We start from the raw sequence: 19521 nt of genomic DNA on the forward strand, positions 1-19521 counted from the left end.
TATAGTAAAAGAAAAGAGAGAGGGGTGTGGATAGGAAAAACTTAGCGTATAGGTAGCATTATCCTTTGAGAAATAAATATCTATACGGTGAGACAGGTCCAATTTCATTCATGGGACCGTTGGACGATGATGATGTTTCAGGAAGATCTTTTGCTACAGAAACCAGAATAATAGAATTACCAATTATAGAAAGATGAGAATGAGCAATTGTAGAAAATTGAGAAAGCAAAGTCATGGTAGATATTTTCCTAAGAGCATCACCTAAGCTACTTCACTGTACTTCTTCTTATCCTCTCATTCATCAAAGGTAACAAACTCAACTCTCTTTATTTTCTCTTTTGCATTTCCATTATCAATTATTGTTGTAACTTTTGTTTCTAGACAATGCAGGGGAGTGTCAAGAAAAACACAGTTGAAGTGTTCACTTGATCTTTCAAGTAAGGTTCTGACTAAACATGTTTTATCTGGTCTTGCTGCTTCCTTGATATTTATCTCTCCAGCAAATCAGGTTTGTATTGTATTGTATAATTATTAGAATATTAGAAGTATTCCACAACTCTAAGAATTTTACTATTTCATATTTTTTTAGATAGTGTATACAGATTTTAATTATAGTGGTGTTTAATCATTTTATTTTTATATGATTCCAAAATCACATGGACATTAGCTAGAGGAAAATTCAATAATTATTGTAGTTTGTAAATATTAGTAAATAAACTTACTTGAATATGTCAAACATGTCACTATAGTCCATAAATGTATTAAAGTTACAAAAACATCTTCGAATGTGTCTTTCTCTAGTCGGTTTGATACTCAAATGTGTAGTCTTTTTGTCGTTTTGGCCCATAAAACTACAAGCATAAGACATACACAGTGATATTTTTGAAGTTTCGATACATTCAAGGATTTTAATTTCATCGTCTCACGCAATTAGTGATCAAAATTACTGCTTACTCTTGTAATATTGAGCGTCATTATGTTTTTCTGTGGATTTCTTTGCTAGATACCTCCTCCGAAATGAATTATAAGCAAATTTTACTTCATCTATTTTGGAATGAATTATAAGCAAATGTTAACTTTTTCAATGAATCAATGTATTAGTTATGACTTATGAAGGTTAATTTAGGCAATAATTTTTTTTATTGGGTTGCATAGGTTAAATGCAATCACCTACTTTTTCTTAACATGTGTACTTTTGTTAAATTTTGCTTATATTTCAGTCTAGAGGAAGTAGATATTTTGGGTTTATTCACTCTTTAACATGACCATATGGAAGTTCTTACAAATGCTGGATGTTGCTATAGATAAAGTTTTTGATTGATAAAAAATCTAGTTAATACGTGTCTATATATATGTGTATGAGCTGTTTCAAATTTTGACCACCTTTTTCATCAACAGTCTGTAGCAGCAGATCTATATTCTCATCAACAAAACATATGCCAGCTTGCTATTGCCAGTGAAAATGCAGTTAGTTCACCATTTGAGAATGAGTCCAGTGAAAACAGCGAAAATCTTATGATGATGAGAGGTATGACAGCCAAGAATTTTGACCCTATCAGATATTCAGGAAGATGGTTTGAAGTTGCTTCACTCAAACGCGGTTTTGCTGGAGCAGGCCAAGAAGACTGTCATTGCACTCAGGCAGGTGAATGCTATAATAAATATAGTCTGTGTTTAGGTTTTTCCAACTTATTTCCCTTGTTAACTTAACATTGTTCACAACTAACTGTTGAAGGGGGAGGCATACTCACAAAACCACATGTGCATAGAATCTATTTTTTGTCATCCATGACCATGCTTCTTGATATTAATATGAGTATATAAATGACATTTCAGGGTGTGTATACATTTGATAGGGAAAAACCAGCTATCCAAGTTGATACTTTTTGTGTTCATGGGGGCCCTGATGGGTATATAACTGGCATTAGGGGAAGGGTTCAATGTCTTTCACAAGAAGATTTGGTGAAAAATGAGACACAACTTGAGACGCAGGAGATGATCAAAGGAAAATGCTTTCTCCGCTTTCCAACATTGCCGTTCATTCCCAAGGAGCCTTATGATGTGATTGCTACTGATTATGACAATTATGCTCTTGTTTCTGGAGCTAAGGACACAAGTTTTGTTCAGGTATTAAACTTTTTAAGCACTTGATTTAAGTGACTATTTTGATTTAGTTATTTGAGCTTATCTATTGACATAAGTCATGTGATATTGTTTGAGAGAGTTTCTATAAACCGCTTATAACATGTCCATAATCTGTTTTCAGCTTATTTCTATAAGCTCTCCAGGATAGCTCATGAAAACAACTTATAGTTTATATGTAAAGAATCTAACTTAATTTTACTTTTTGTTATAGAAGTAGCTTATACATGAGCACTTATATAATAAACACTTATGCTATAAGCGTGTAATTAAGTTGTTTATTAAACATCATATGAAATAATTCTTCTAAATTTTAATTGATGGCAATGGCATCAACTAGTTATCATGTGTTAGTCAAGCACTCTAACTCTGCTGCATCAACATTTCTTTAATTAATAGCTATGAGTTAGCAAGGGAGTATTTGATTCTGTTTTTACTTTTAGTGTTGAATCATGTCTTGATAATTTGTGGTCCAGGAAAGAGTTGATAAACTTGACAACTTGATTTTGCAGCAATCCAAGTTAACACATATACTAGTTTATTATGACGTTTGTAGCACCAATATACCGGATTGGTGGCGTGTCCGGTGTCTCACACATGTCAGTGTCCGACATGACACCAACGCATATTACATTCAATTACTTTCATTTTCTTAAATTATTTATTAGTGGTGTCTACTTGTCAGTGTCATGTCCGGTGTCGTAATTCATAATATTCACAATTATAATACATTTTCCCTTGATCAATATTACAGATATACTCAAGGACACCTAACCCTGGACCTGAATTTATAGAGAAATACAAAACTTACCTTGCAGATTATGGCTATAATCCAAGCGAAATTAAAGATACACCTCAAGATTGTGAAGTAATGTCCAATAGTAAACTGGCAGCTATGATGTCCATGCCAGGGATGCAACAGGCACTAACAAACCAATTTCCTGATCTTGAACTGAAGGGCTCTGTTGCATTTGATCCACTCACAAGTGTATTTGAAACTCTGAAGAAGCTTGTTGAGCTTTATTTTAAGTAGTAACTATTAACTTCAGCTCAATTAAGTTTCATCATGTTTTTTGTTAAAATACAGTGAGAATGCAATATAAAGCATTGTGATTGCAAAATTATTAGCAAATGTTGCAAATGAAACCTTGAATTTTAATGATTGTGTTTTGATGATATCTTGTCTTACTAAATTCTTTGCATTAAGGAGGTCATATAACCTTGATTAACTTGACATTATTAAATTAAGTTATTCTAATTCAATTTTCAGGATTTGGTGTTTGATGTTTTTGTTTTTCCCTCGATGATCATGATCAAATCTTAGACGATGGCTTCTGTCAAATTTTCACATACTGACAGTGTAATTAAACTGCCTTTTCTTTGGTGGACGTCAAGTCACCTAAACAGAATCATGTTATATCAAGTCCTCAACAATTTATAGAGGCATATCACTTACATATTATTCGCTAATGAGGTCCTCACATCGACTATTAGATCCAAACAGACACTTTTGTGAAACATGATATCAATCATTCAAACTGGACCACGCTTTGACCTTTGCTGCTTATGTTGTTCCAACTTTCAAATATTGCTAATGCAATGAGAACATTGGGTATCTCATGTTAATGTATAATATGAATATGAATGCTATGCAGAACAGGATCAACAAAGTTTTTCACACTTCAAAAATACAATAACAAATAATTGAAAATAACATTTGTGTTATAACTAGTGTTTTTTTTTTGTTGCCGCTCCTACTCAGCAGGGAAGAGGGTTTGATGACGCCGTCACGGCTGAGGCAGTGAGTTTGTACCTTGCTATGGAATTTGCTAACTCAGTGGCCAAATCGAACATCGTATTTTAGACTGAAGCGAAACTGGTCAATAATAACATTTTCCCTCGTCATTTTCACACTTACCTTATAATGTGAGTTAATTTTTTTCATCTAATAACAATTAGTATGTATTCAAAACTTAGAATAGAAGAAAAAGTAAAAGGCTTGTCTAAAAAGCAATCAGCGCATGCATAAAATTAGTGATTTTGAAGCTATTTGAGCAACTATGTTATCCACTTACCATGTTGTCCTAATCTATTACTATGTTTGATTAAAATTTATGCTATATGTATTTATTTGGTCAGTGGTATGCTTTATATTCTTAAAAGTCACAATAAGAATTGGTCCTATTCATGAATGAGAAAGGGCACTCCTTAGCTTTGATTATTCTTTTCTTAGTTTACTTACATTATTTTGTTTAGCTTGTGATGTGAAATGGATGGCCAAGTACAAGTAAATGAATTACCCGTGAGTGACTCCACAACAAAAACCGTGATGAGGGGCCACAAATAGGTGAGTTTTGAAGAGTGTTACAATCACATGCTCCTTAAACTTAATCCCTCTCTTTTTGGTAGTAAAGTTTTGCACCAATAAACTCACACACTCGACAGTGAAATAAATAAAGAGAAGAAATAGGTTGGTAATATTTCTTTTCTTTTGGGTGAAAACAGCTATTCTTTGACCAGCAATCTAAGAACTTCACACGACTTGAATCCAATTATCTACCAAGTGTACTACATCATGTTAGTAATGGTTGCATATGATATTTTCTGACAAATTTGGGTAAATTTAACGAAGAGTTGTGTTATTTTGACATCAAATTTGGTTATTGGAGTTCAAATATGTGGTTAACTATTATTTATTTATTTTTTTAATTAAGACATTCATATAAGTTAGAACTTAGAAGCTAACTAAAACTGGTCACAGACAAAATATTTTAAAGGGTGATTCAGATAGATAGCATAATACAAATACAAAACAACAAATTTTAAGTGTAGTCCATCAAGGTTTTTGTCTAATTTCAGAATTAAAAGTTCAACTCGTTGATAAATATAGATTTCGTAAATGATGTTCTATCTTTCACACACTTCCCCATATAAAACCAAATTACAAAATAGATAGAGCCAGCTAAAATAAAACCATGCATACTGTACTTCCCTAGACCTGAAAAGCACTCAATAATTAACTGTTTTCCTTGCCTTGCCTAGTTATCAACTTAGCATACTATTATTGCCAATTAATACACCAAAATACAAAATCAGTTTACTTAAAAAGCCAATGAAAGATATTGTCCTATTTTACCTTTATCATGAATCTCATCAGATCCAGTTCATAGCACACCAGTTTTAAAAACCGAACCGGAGAGCAAATAAGTGGAGACCTCAAGATCACAATTTATTTGGTTCAATATGATCAACCACGGTTCAATATGAAAACCAGTTGAACCAACTGTAGTTGAGCCGGTTGAACCTGTTTCAATCTCGGTTCAACCAGGTTGCAAGGTAACCAGAATCAAACCAACCAAAAATACTAGTCCATTCTCGGTTCAACCGGTTGAACCGTCCGGTTCAGTTTGGTTCTTAAAAACATTGCTTCACACTGACATGTAGCCCCAAATAATGAGCTAGCATGTACCTAGGAAAATGATGTAACTTAAAAAGTAGTTAAAAAGGGTAGTTTAGTAGTTAGAAATCTAAGTGTTTTAACTACAAGCACATGAATGCAGTGACCATAATATCATCAACCAATCTACCAATTACACAAACTTTATACCATGCATTTCAGATATAGAACATAAGATCAAGAAAAAAATGCCTCAAAGTATCTGCATTTTCCCCACTAGAACAAAACCAGAAGTAGCAGTTCTTAGAACAGAAGATTTAGCTACCTCCTCAGCACCAAACAAAGAAAGCATGCATGATAGATCCACTACCCTTGACACAAGTGACACAAAAGAGATGGCTGAATTTCCTCCAGTAGACATAGGCACCCGAGGCACGGTGGCATCCCTCATAATGCAGGAAATTGAGTATTTCAGCCGGATCGAATCAAATTCCCAAGACAGGTCACAGAGGAACAAGTCTCATCAAATCACAGATGTAGGTTCCTCCCTTAGCACAAATTCCAGAAGCACAATTGTATCCACAGTTGAAAGTACAAAGAAAAAGCGAGTAAGTAGCAAGCTCCTACCAAGTATGTGCTCTATGGTTGATGTATCAGAAAACTGTAGGCCTAACAGAACCTCGGTCTTCGGTTATAAAAACCTAAGGTCCGACAAGAAAAAATTTCAGTTTTAGATAATGCTCTCAGAGAGCTTCGAGAAACCAAGTTTCTTAAGACGACTCGCTAATGGTGTAGCCCAAGTCTTCTCAGCACTCCCACATTTTATATCCACAACTTCAACAATGTTAGGTTTCTTTTTATCATTTTTTTTCTCTCTGACTGGAGTTCTGTCCACTGAAAAGTTATCAGCAGAACCTAACATTGGTATTCTATGAGTATTCCTTCTAGTACTATTAGCTTTTGTTCTATTATTTGTAATTTTACTGCTTCCACTGCCACTGGCTTCATCTGATGATTTTCTTGGTTGTAGTCTTTTAGGGGTTGCACTTGTACTAGTACTACTACTACTGCTACATGGAACAGAAACAGGAAGTGTCCTAGGTTTAGTTCTTGAAGATACATGCTGTTTGTGTGATACAGAAGAGACACGGTCTAATTCTCTTGTCATTAAGGAGCCAATTGTTCCAGTGGTCCCTAACTTGATTGAACCTCCTTTGCCCTTAATACTTTCAAGTGTCTGAGCCATGTTCCTATGATCCTATTTTCTCAAATTAATGATCCAAATATTCTAGCCTTTGAGATGGATACTCCTTGCAGATTTATTCAATTATCTGTTTCACATTAGAGTTACCCAGTTAGAATAGCAACTCTAGTTCAAAAGCAAACATATATGAAAAAACACAACCAGATAACACACATGATTGATCAGAGAGTTCGGTCAATTGTGCCTAGGTCTCCAACCGCAGAGTGGTTACAATATCTTTCTATTATTCAAGCTTAGGGTTTACATATTACAACTTGCGTATAAATACTCGTCAGCTCGAGCGACTTACCCACGTATGCCACGCAATGTTTTGAAATTTAAAGTAATAATTTTCTTAGAAAACTAATTGGTAGTTTAGTTGAACAACAGAAGAAACATAGCTTCAAGTTCAATTGAACAAACAGAATAACACCAATTTTGAAAAGTAGTCCAAAATAGTAAATCCCCAATTAGCTTCAAGAAATATTAGGGATAAAAACAAGGAAATATTTCTTCTCAAGAAAGACCAAAACTTGGTTCAAATTGATCTCATTAGTAAAATCAATGCAGGTCAACTAGTTTAAATTTAACCATTAAACTGTGAATCATGATATCTCAGCAAAACCACACATCATGAAACAGAATCAAATCCAAAACACTGTCCACATTCACCAAAAAAATCACAAAATTTAACAATTTAAAAAAAAAAATACAAAATTGAGCAATAACAACAACAAAATTGAAAAAGGAATTAACTTTGAATTCAACAGAATTACCCTTCACATTCATAAGAGTACTAAAACCAAACACATTATAGATCCATAAAGAAAAAGATTAATATAGATTTTGGGTATCTTACTCACATGTTTGGAAATTGCAGATTTGAAACAGACCCAACAAAGAAAGCAACTTTTTTTACAATCCTGTGCTAATTGTTCTTGTGTTCTAGAAAAAACACAGTTTGTTGTCTCTGTCTTGTTATTTTAGTCTTAGAGCGTGCGGATCCACTTTCATTGATTTGACTTTTATTTTCACTTTCACATCAATGTACCAATTGCGATAAATTAATTACTCTTTTAGTTACAATAAGTTAATTACTTAGGTGCACATGATTTGATAAATTAATCTGTTTTTAAAATTACTAGGATACTATATACATTTAGGTGTGACCAATTGTGATAAATTTTGGCTGCCAAAATAAGTTAGAAAATGAGGCTCATCATACGAGTTTGGCTCAGTGGCGGAGCCAGCCAAAAAATTTTGGGGTGGCCGCATTCCGCCATCAGAGAAAAAATTGAAATTTTTTTATGGAGAATTCTTACAAAAGAAACAATCATGTGATTATATGCAAATCTAATTAACCAAATCACAAATCAAATTCATTAACAAATGAATTACCTAATGACAAAAATTCACCAACTATGTTGATCTAAAAAAAGCAGCTAGGAAAGATGAAGTTGATTTAGAAGATGGTCTTCAAAAACAAGGTGGTGTTGAATTAACCAAAGAAGGAGTGAGATTATGAGCTCCGGAACAAAAACTCAAGTGATTAGTAATTACTGGACAAGTTTATAAGGATTAGTAATATCAATTAGGAACTTTAAACCTTTTAAAATATCAATAAGAATTGCAAACTGGGAAAACAAAATCAAAGAAAAACAAAATCTGTAGCAATAATGGAAATTAGAAATTTATACATTGTAGCCAAAATTTAAAGTACATGAATGAGAATCTGAGGGAAAACAGTTTTGAGAAAGTAAAGCTGCAAAATAAGGAACTAATCTTAGCAAAACTACTACAAACATTTTTGACCTTTCTTGGAGTACCCTCCCCAATCTGAACCACAAGGCAAAAAAATTCTCATTTATTGTCCATCATCAAATACATGGATGGATAAACCAAATATAAGTAAGTTTACAAGGTACCTTAACTTGCCCATGGTACCCTCCCTGTTTCACTTGACATAACATAGGCCCCAAATCAACATATCTTATACAGTTATGCTAATCATATCAAGGATTTCTTGTTTGATATTGTTTCATTCTATAACTTTTCAATTATCAAACTACAGTTACCATATAATGAACTATGTAAAGGGCTTGAACTTACTTGTATCTGTCCACAATGTCCACTGACCATATCAATGTCCGCAAGATCCATCATTCTCCTACTAGCTCATAAACCTGTTAATACAAAATAAAATAAAAACTCATTTTTGCCTTCACATAATCACAGTCAGATTTGTTGGTGTAAAAATATTTACTAATAATTGGCCACTACTTTAGGTAATCAGAATCGGTATCAGATGTAAAACAGGTTCAAACCTATGCAACCCAAAAGCCACTACTCATTCTTATGATGGAGTTTCAGGTGGTTATGATGAAGCCTGAGAGAAAATGAAGCAGCAACCAAAGAAGGAGGAAAGTTTGAAGTAGAAGAGGAAAATAAGTAACACGGCTCAAACTGAAGTAGAAGAGGAAAATACATGGATGGTTATGATTGGCCATGGCATGATAATAATATTGAGATTACCTTAGGGGCATTATAGTCTTTTCACGAAATAAATGGGTAGGCCATGGCCTACCCCAGTCCTCGTGTAGCTCCGCCTCTGGTTTGGCTAGAAAGCAGCCACGGTGAGTCGGTGACAATGGGAATACAGACACACGTTCTACATGTCTTCCAATAGTCCACGTACCTCTTCTGAATGGATGAGTGTGTTTGTGATTAGCAATTCCTAGTGTTATTTTAAGGAAAAATGCCAAAGTAGGCCAGCCTCTTTTTTTTGGTAAAAATCTATGTCAATCTAGGGTGGTCATGATCTACAAGCTGGGGTCCATTACGATCACAGTGTGCTCCACGTCAAAAATAAAATAAAGTTACATATTTTTAAGAGAAATGTTAGGGTGACACCCACTAACATTTTCTTTTAACGCACCCAATAAAAATTAGGCATGTGTCTCATCTTTTTAATTCAATTTATCTGTAACCTGCTCATCCTGTTTTTAAAAGTTTGATTTTTTTGGAGAGAGAAAGAGAGAAAAAAAAAAAAAAGAGAAGAGTGTTGAGAAACAACATGGATGAATTTGGATCTGAATCAAGTCTTTAATTTCGATGGAATTTCAATATGTCTATTTGAATAGAAAGATGAAACTTACCCAGATCTATTGATAAGAATTTGTGGCCATCTTTTTCATAGCAAATTGTACTCTTCCATTATATCATTGGATTAAGATACCCTTTTGGTGAAAGAAGTAGAACGGGTATTCAATATAAATTAATGAATTCATCAATAAAATTTCAAGTAGTTTTATTCGTAGAAGAAGAAAATATTAAATTAATATATCTATGGTGAATGAAAGAATTAGGGGTACATAAATTGAATTGGGAAAAATGTCCTTTGAAGAAAAACTGAAAGTGCATGTCGAATGAATGAATTAGTTAAACAAATTGAATTGAATAATATGAAATTGGTAGTCGATGTAGAAGTAGAATAACAACCCTTGGTTTGGAATCAGAAATGGATATATAGACTTGATTCAGATCCAAACTCATCCATGTTGTTTTTCAACTCTCTCTCTCTCTCTCTCTCTCTCTCTCTCTCTCTCTCTCTTACAAGTAATTGAATTAAAAAAAATGGGACACATGCCTAATTTTTATTGGATGTGTTAAAAGAGAGTGTTAGTGGGTGTAACTCTAGCATTTCTCTATTTCTAAATCACTAAAATTATATTGGAATTAAATGTATGATTTGTGATTGATTGCTCTAATTAATCCAAATCTAGTACAATGTATAATTGAACATCTTATGGCATACTCTCCAAAATATGAAATATAAGAAAAAAAAATAGTAAGTAAAAAATTTATGTATCTAGGCTAAAAATGCCATTTCGCCCAATTTAAGTTGGCATACATTCAAAACTAATTTATTGAAATAAGATGGAAAAAACTTATAAAATTGCCGCCAAGTTGTTTTTATAAGTGTGTTCAAAAATTAATAACAGTGCTTATATAATGAAATTAGTTTAAATAAACTCTTCCAAACACTCTAAATAGTCACTAGTTACCAATCAATATGTATGTGCAAAGTGCTGCAACAAAATGTTGTACATGTTTTCAACCGGGAGTCATACATACTTACATACTTTGCATCAAGCAAAAAAACCATATCGGTACATGATGCAAGACATGAAAATTAGATACACATTCAAAAAAGGAACCCGATCATCTAAATCAGTAAAAAGCCTAGGCCACTGGTTTTTGCCTTTCGCTCCGTCCTAAGTTAAGAGTGATAGGCTTTAATATTACCAAAACATCGTAGTGGAAAAACTACAAGGGCATTCCAAACCTCTATAGAAACAATACAATTTAAGGCATTGATTTTTTTTTTTTTTTTTGCCTTAAATATAGAAGCACCAGAGTAGCAGCCTCTTGTGATTGCAATCACGAACGGAACCTTGCATCCAAAGCTATCTGAATGTATAAACATCTACCAAATACAGTCATGTAGTATACCTATTTTGCAGAGTACCAATTTTGAGCACACTTGGCATCAACAGAGAGATCAACTTTAAGAATATTCTTGCCATAGAAGGGTTTGGACATGCACTCAACAACTATGGATTTCGCAACCTCAGCCGACTCCGTCGGTCCTTCCAATATGACTTCATCATGAACCTGCTTTGCCATATTCAAAAACCTTAGCAAAAATTAATAAGGTAGCTTGTGAATAGATATCTAAAAACAATCAAGTAAAACTAATCTTGACCATGCATGTGTGGTTGTCAATGTTGTCAATCGCACATTGTGGAAAATAGTGGTATGTTCAAATTCTGCGACGCAGCAGTGCTATAGCAATAGCAACAATATTTGACAACATTTTGTACTACATAGCGTATCGCGAACAATAGCTATTTGTTCAATTTTCGCTCGCTAAGTTGTGGTGGTATAGCACCGCTATCTAACAATGTTGGTGGTTGTATGGCCAACTTCTCTTATCTTTCAATTGATACACAATTTATACATACCAATAAAAGTGAGCAAGAAAAATGAGCAATAAGGAAATAAGAGCATGAAATTACCTGTAGAAGTAACTTCCATCCAAGCTCCTTCAACTTTTTATTATTAGAAATTTGTATCATAGCACACATGGCAACATCAGCAGCACTACCCTGTTGCATTTAACAAATCAGAAACCCATAGAGAAAGATTTGTATCATGAATGTGTTATTGTGACGTTAAATACAATTAAACGGTAATAGTTACTATAAAGCACTAGTTGAACTATCACTTTGATACAAACTTTGAATATGATAGATTTATAAGTGGGTTTTGAAAACATTATTTCATTATTAACTGTTTTCTTAAAGGGGTAATTTCCAAAGATGTAACTGATTGTATTGTAGACCTAGTCTAGTAAGAAATAGTCTGTTTTTCTTCTGGTTTGATGAACAATTTACATATATTGCATTAGTCATTTAGTCTATTCAAAAGAAGTAAGGACCTGCACTGGAGTATTAATAGCAGCTCGTTCAATGTGACCTTTCTGGTAAGTATTAGCTTGGGCCATCAAAGGGAACCGCCGGGCTCGCCCTAGTAATGTGTAGACACAATGGTACTCGCGGGCTTCTTTTTTACGCTCCTCTTGCCATTGCAAAACTTCTTTTCTATCGTTGTACCAAAGGTCAACTGTTTTCTTAGCTTCTTTCACAGTAACCTGAAAGAGAAAACATGTGAACTTTTCCTGACAACGAAATAATAAATCGTGGACACTCGTCAGCATTATAAATCTCTCATAATAAGTAATAGAACTCGACGTACCCCCCAATCCTTAGAAAGTCCTACTGGAGTCTTCCCATATGCAATTGAGAAGTTAAGCATTTTAGCTTTTCGCCTTTCAGAACCAAATGCATCCTAAAATGGAGGGGCAAAAACACAAATAGAGAATGAACAAATTATGGAAAAGATATTTGCAATGCTAAACCGATAATTCGAGCTATACCTTCAATAGAGGCACTGGGGGTTTATCTTCACCAGGCTGAGGGTGCCACTCAAGAAGCACTTCCTTTTTCTCAACTGCTTCACGAATATATGGATACATATTCATTGCAGTCCTTGAATGGAAATCTCCACCGGCTTTAAAAGCTTCCATCATGCTCTTACAGTTGGCAAGATGTGCCAGAATCCTAAGTTCAAGCTGTAACAAAACATAAGTACATAACATCGTCAACAAAAATGAAAATTGTAGAAGACATTCCAAACAGGTATGTGATATGAACTATACTAACCTGTCCATAATCAGCAACTATAAGAGAATTCCCAGGCGCAGCAATGAATGCTTGACGGATTTTGTATCGGTCTTTTTCCAAAGCAGGTTGATTCTAATTCATGAATTGCTATGTATTAGATTAAGTCTCTATCCTTTTGAAAATCAATTATATATCTAGTACACGTAATACCCAAATAAGAATATCAGAATTCAACTTAAAATCATTGGGATGCATAATGCAGCCCAACTTTAGGGTCCAATCCAAATGATTGTATGTTTAACAAAGTGGTATCAAGACTAAGTAGAAATCATTCAATTACGTAATTAAAAGAGTATGTAAAATTGTATGAAGAGGCTTTGGTTAGTACAAAACCAAACAAACCAAGTTTGATTAGATGCTTCTTGTTGATAAATGAATATATTAAAAGAAAGAAAGGAGACATTGTAAATTTGAGAGGAGGTTTCCAGAATCAACTCTTGAGTTGAAATGTTACATGGAGGCCTAAAAATAGTTTTATATCTTTGACAACCTCAGTCACCAAAGAGCACTTTGAAGTTGAAGCATGGACAACCCATATAACTATTCGACCTCTTTTATTTTCTGCAGTTTCCAAACTTTAATTTTAAAGAACAAGGGAAGAAAGAATGGAGTGGAGGCCCAAGAATGGATTTACATGTCTAATAGGAACAACTCCTACTAAAAGGAGATATTACATTTTAGGTCAAAAGAGAATTATAAAGCCACCAATTAAGAATTTAGAATCAACAAAATCTTATGACACCAATTAAACATGCATGCACAAAGATAATATTCGATGATCAAATAAATAGTGCTTACAAAATTCCAGGTTCGCAACTACCACCATTAAAATGAAATGTTCTAATCAAAATCCCATTAAGTCATGCAATTTAGAATTACCTGCAGATTTGGCCGTCTAGCTGACAAGCGTCCTGTCTCTGTGTTGATATTTAAGGAGCAGTGAACACGGTTATCCTTTCCTGATATATTATGTCCCTGACATAAAGAAACTATGAAGCTACGTAGAACAGGTATAAAGAACTTCAGAGTTAAAAAAAGACATATACTAGATCAAAATTTTAATAGATAAGTGATGGCACATGGTCTCGGGTTCTCAAATATCATTCAGATAAGCTGTTTGCAAGGTATTGAACAATCATGTTTCTTTTGTTTATTGAAAGTTTAGTTCATCATTGTCATAAGGGTAGCATATACTAAATCAAATATACCAATTCCAGAAATGATAATAAAACTTAATAGAACATTACACAAGAAGAAATAGACAAACTTGAAGTCTCTGAATGGCTTCATTTCTATATCTTATATATTTCAATTCAATACTGCGGAACAACAAATACTTCTAGATAACAATAGAATACACCAACATCACGTATTTAAAAAAGAATATGGCCTTCAGTAAAACATAACAGGTAAACAAGAAAATATCATCAATTTCCTGTGGCCAAGATATATGAAAGTTGTTGTTTGTACTAGTTTCAACAAAAAAAAGCTTGATCAAATGCTTTAAAACAAGATCACCAAACTTCAAATGGCAGACACCTTCACAAATTATAGATGTGCGATGTTACTGCTTAAACACTTTATCGACTCTATTTATTTTCACTACAAGGAACTGGACAGCCATAATTAAATAGACCAAAAACACTTAAAATACATACCTGCAGGGGTAGAATGAAATTCGAAATCAGAGAGTTGATTGAACTGACTTCACATAAAGCAGCAATTGCATGGCAAGCTTCTCTCCCTTCTTTCTCCGTTGGAAAAGCAGAAAAGGCTGTTCCATATGCAGAGTTATCAACTTTTGAAACCTCAATATGATTTTGAGGAAGATTTCCATGTTCATCATCATCATCATGGTCATCATCTAAGTTATAAATCTCATCAGTAAAGTCAAAATCAGACGAAATGTTTCCAGCCAGGACCTTTAAAGCATCACCACTAACTGACGGCCAACCACTGGCTGTGTACATTTCTGTCTTCAAGGTATAACCCAGGCTCTTCACCTTCATATCACGAAATTTTTTGGGAGCCTTCTTTCCTTCTTCAATCACTTCATCAACATTGGGAACTTTGAATATTCGCTCAGTTGGAAGTGCTAGATTGGAGTCTTTTCTGCAATGAGAACAATATCTTTCAGATACTTTGTCATAAACAGCACAATTCATAAAAAATTGTGACCTTTTCTCCTTCATGAGCTCAATCAACACACATGCAAAAATATCAAAGTAGATACTAACATTCACGAATACATTAAAATTACAATAATCAGACTGTTTTCTTGATAAATATTTCAGGCTTCGACTAAGAATCAATATTTTTACAATTTGAATCAAGTAGTACACACAAGTCATAAGATTAAAAAAAAAAAAAGGAAAAAAAGGTGCACCTGTTCAAGGTACCACCAAAAAGCAGCTGGCGCAACTGTAAATCGCTTCCGACATTCATATACTTGGCATCGGGACAATACCTACATGCCCATTTCCTGAATCTATCAACAGCTATCTCTTGCTCTACTTTGGCAACCTTTTCTATGCCTTCAAGATACTCCCGATCAACTAGCATTCCCTCAGATTCCATTCGGACTAGAATCTCCCCAAATGGGCGCCAATATTCATTGTAGAAATCATACATGGTTTTCCCAGAAACTGGTACACCATCAAATTTCCACGGCATGTCTAAAAGATAGCTCTTTAGGCTCTCATACAGATTCAAAGTGCTTTTAGCATCTAAGGCAGAATAACATATCCAAGGTACGCGCTCATCTCTCTGCAGATCTTCAACAGGGGCAATGGTAATAATTTTACCCTCAGATCCATCTTTTTTCACCTTTTTCTTACCAAATATAGTTTTCATTGACACTTTACCAATCAAATCCTTTTCATGGTTAAATCGAGACCTTGACATGACCTTTTTGTCGCCTGATAGTTTTTCAAGAGAATAACCCCCATTTAATTGTCTTGATGAATCCCATAACCGTGCCATGTGCATTGTATCAGCATGAAAACCAGAAACCTTGAATCCATAGTTCTCTATAACATGACAGTCAAAGCTATAATTATGCCAGACCTACACAATGCATCAGTGACTCGATTATTTCAAATATTATTTGTAATCCAAAGCCATATCATTCATACAGCAGAAACCATAGAATTACAGCACAAGCAGTGCTGCATTTTGAGGCGAGTGATAGGATTAAGAATGTATAAGGGATAGAAGAAGAAGAAAGAAAAGTTCACCTTCATGATCGAAGGATCGCTGAAAAAATTAGCAAATTTTTCTAAAATCTCTTTGCCTCCACCATCAAGCACATCTACCCAGATACAAGATTTTCCGTCTCCAAAATCTGCATCTGGACCACCATAAATGCTGAAGCATGTTATCTCCCCATGATCTACAGGTGTTTCTTGTTTGACATCTATCTTGGCTACCTTTGAAGAGAATGAGATCAGCAGAAAATATATGTTCGTCATTTATACAAATTAGTTGAACTAGTGATCAAAGTGCGCATACACCGACACACAAGTGAAAATAGTCAAAATAATTATACCTCGGTATCACATGCATAAATAAGATGCCGGTATTTTACTGTGATCATCTTAACAACCTCCTCTGCTAGAGGAATATTATCAACCACCAGAATATCTTCATAGATACGACAGAGTCTGTCCTGAAGTTTTGACTGGTCGGTGCGACGAGCCTTTCTATCAAACGTCGCATCAGTTGAGTCCATCGCAGTTTCCTCCAAAACATCATCACCATTAACTTTAGTAATTTTCTCTTCACTGATCTCCAATGCAGATTCATTAAACTGATGGACCACAGTTTCAGAATCTGTAAACATCTTTGAATTGTTTAATACAGAATATTGAACAGAAGATGAGACATGTTCACCATGACCTTGCCGTACAAGATTGCTGACAACATCCGTAGAAGAACCTTGTCTCCGACCAATGGAAGCAAATCTATTAGATACATGAGAGCCATTACTTTTTCTCTCGTATTTGTTTGTGCCGTTCATTTCCTTCTTACCTTCAGCTAACCTATTTTTTGCTAAAGTCCATCCTCTATTATCACCACCAGCCAATTTTCTTTCAGTGGCTGTTGTGGAAAGTTCAGGATTGCAAGGAGCCACATCCACCTTCCTAACTTGTGTTTCAGAGGAATGCGAAGAATTCACCTCTTCCTCCGCTGTCATTTCCTCTAACATGCTAGCTGATGCATTTGAAAACTTCATAAATGTAACGCGAACCGGACTCTTGTATGGGAAATTATGTTTGTATCCAGTGTTACTGTGTTTATTTAACCCCGCAGATGTCAACTTTGGACACAATAAATCTGCTCTAACACAATTATTATGCGCACTGCTATTTCGAAGGCCATTGCTAGCAATCTGGATTGCCTTGATCTTTCTTCTGCAGTTCATATCATACAATGAAAATAAAAGTGTCAATTAAATGAAAAGCAATAGCATGTTATTATACCGCAATGCACCAGATAAGAAAAAACTCCCTCTATAACTGTGTATGTGTGGTAAAATAATACAGGCTTCCACATGTACCAGAGATATAACAATTTTCTTTTTTTGAGGAAACAGTCACTTTGTTCTCTAAATGTGTGAGGCATTGTCATTATAGTCCTTGAATGTGTCTTGTGTTAGTAATTTCATGAACCAAACTCACAATCAGAAGATACATTTGAGAACAAAACTAACTAACCAAAGAAACATTTTAGGACTAAAGTGACCAACAAAAGACACATTCAACGATGTTTTTGTAATGAAAAATTCTTATTATCACAAACATCAATTTCGTGAAAGATGACGTAGGTTGTAACATTTCTCAACTCGGCCTCTACCCTTCCCGAGTTTTCCGGCAAACGGGTTGAAAATTTGACCAATGTTTTTAAAAAAAACATGTAAAAAATTCGCGATATATAGCAATACTCGTTTGTAATGAGGGTCATGCTAACAAGTGTCCTAAGGGCATTGTTTAAGGAACATTATAAGGAAATTTTGTCTTGAAATACAAGTCAAAGTCATAAGCACACAATTTACAGTACAAAAATTACGTTTTTTTTATTCCTTGAACAATGCCCTAAGTGCACTTGTTAGTTCTTTATAATTATAATACATTCAGGGACTACAATGACGGTATAACATATTCAACTACCTAAATTGTTGTTTACTCATAAAATCTCCACTATCCATTAAATAATTTGCTCAATATTTCCCTCAAAAAAAAAAAAAAATTGCTCAATATTTCCACATTAACAATAATTAATCCCAGTATATCATCCCTAATAACAAGTTTTACACTATTTTTTATCACATGTACTTACTAGTTACATTACATGAATTAAAAAATTTGAAACATAATCCTCAAAATTCTCAAACTTTATAAACAAGAGATGAAACAACAACCACTGTAATCAGCATTATGTTCAAGTGAAAAACAACACTTTTAGCATGTTTTTTCTATGACTGACATGAAGTAAAAAAATTGATGAAGTAAAAAAATTGACTTATTTTTAAAGAATTTTTTACCAAAAATTCAAAGACCCAATGAAGAAAAGATGAAAAATTTGGAGTTAAAAAAGAATTTGAAGACATGGGCAAGTAAAATATGAAAGAAAGATAAAAAGAGGAGAGCGAGTGAACCTGTGGGGAGTAAGGGAAACGAGAGAAGAGCATGAAGATAAGGAGAGGGAGAAAGGGCGAGAGAGACGGCAGCATAAAGGGCAATATGGTCTTAACGAAGTGGACTGTGTAGTGGCCTTCATTGCTGCGTCTTCTGCAACTTCAATGGCTTCTTCGCTTCTTCTATTCTATCATCAAACCTTTGCTGCTTAAATATTAAATATTTTAATTTTCTTCAAAAAAAAAATATTAAATATTTTAATATAAGAGAATAAAAAATACTATTATTATATACCCTAAAAAATATACAATTATATAGTAGTTGCCATGTAATCCTTAAAAAAAAAAAACAAAAGAATTGATATTTGTACATCCATTTTGGTACAATTTTTGTACAACTTTCTCTCTCATACTCATATTATGTGAGAGAGAACAACAAGGTTGTCCCAAAAGTTGTACACAAATAGTTGTTCAAATATCATCACTAAAAAAAATAGTAGTTGCCATGTAAATATACAATACAATTATATTGTGGGCCCATTTGTTATATATAGTAGGAAAAAATAAATACATGATTTTTACTTTACACCTCTAAAGTGATTTTTATTTTTGAATTTTTTTTTAAATAATTTATGTACGATAAGCTGCAAAAATATTTTGAACTCATATATTATAGATTAAAATAATATTATTAATTTTATAAAAAAAATATTTTTTATATAATAAAAATCACATATTTTTTAAGAATAGGTCTCTTAAAACAGCTTATCATTTTAATTTTTTTTAAAAAAAATTACTA

General features: G+C 33.8%; 3 protein-coding genes across 7 annotated transcripts; 1 reads left to right on the forward strand and 2 right to left on the reverse strand.

Annotated features, from left to right (window-relative positions):
• The first annotated feature begins 219 nt into the window (after positions 1-219).
• On the forward strand, positions 220-3318 carry CHL (chloroplastic lipocalin). 2 transcript variants are annotated; one of them, XM_085709878.1, is made up of 5 exons: positions 220-307; positions 382-508; positions 1399-1641; positions 1837-2127; positions 2897-3318. In XM_085709878.1, the coding sequence occupies exons 1-5, from the start codon at positions 234-236 to the stop codon at positions 3173-3175; spliced, it is 1014 nt and encodes a 337-aa protein (XP_085566004.1). In that variant the 5' UTR covers positions 220-233; the 3' UTR covers positions 3176-3318. The 2 variants fall into 2 exon arrangements, with proteins under 2 accessions (XP_085566004.1, XP_085566005.1); XM_085709879.1 differs by having other exon boundaries at positions 391-508.
• A 2319-nt stretch (positions 3319-5637) lies between these two features.
• LOC146924924 (hexon) lies at positions 5638-9329 on the reverse strand. Of its 4 annotated transcripts, none has more exons than XM_085709882.1 (3): positions 9315-9329; positions 8892-8965; positions 5638-6870 (listed from the first exon to the last, which is right to left on the reverse strand). In XM_085709882.1, exon 3 carries the CDS (start codon positions 6783-6785, stop codon positions 6270-6272), a length of 516 nt encoding a protein of 171 aa, XP_085566008.1. In that variant the 5' UTR covers positions 6786-6870; positions 8892-8965; positions 9315-9329; the 3' UTR covers positions 5638-6269. The 4 variants fall into 4 exon arrangements, with proteins under 4 accessions (XP_085566008.1, XP_085566007.1, XP_085566006.1 ...); XM_085709881.1 differs by lacking the exon at positions 9315-9329 and adding an exon at positions 9107-9253; XM_085709880.1 differs by lacking the exons at positions 8892-8965; positions 9315-9329 and adding an exon at positions 7646-7784.
• Positions 9330-10832: 1503 nt separating this feature from the next.
• On the reverse strand, positions 10833-18907 carry LOC146924925 (DNA polymerase I A, chloroplastic/mitochondrial-like). The gene is made up of 12 exons (XM_085709885.1): positions 18744-18907; positions 16635-17499; positions 16324-16515; positions 15474-16153; positions 14746-15199; positions 13967-14062; positions 13067-13159; positions 12781-12975; positions 12600-12692; positions 12283-12495; positions 11861-11950; positions 10833-11456 (listed from the first exon to the last, which is right to left on the reverse strand). Exons 1-12 carry the CDS (start codon positions 18863-18865, stop codon positions 11295-11297), a joined length of 3255 nt encoding a protein of 1084 aa, XP_085566011.1. The 5' UTR covers positions 18866-18907; the 3' UTR covers positions 10833-11294.
• Between the last annotated feature and the right edge of the window lie 614 nt (positions 18908-19521).

The sequence above is a fragment of the Medicago sativa genome, chromosome 5 (genome assembly GCF_051527215.1).
Source record: "Medicago sativa cultivar Bolivia chromosome 5, Bolivia_mono, whole genome shotgun sequence".
In the NCBI taxonomy this organism is placed as follows: Eukaryota; Viridiplantae; Streptophyta; class Magnoliopsida; order Fabales; family Fabaceae; genus Medicago; species Medicago sativa.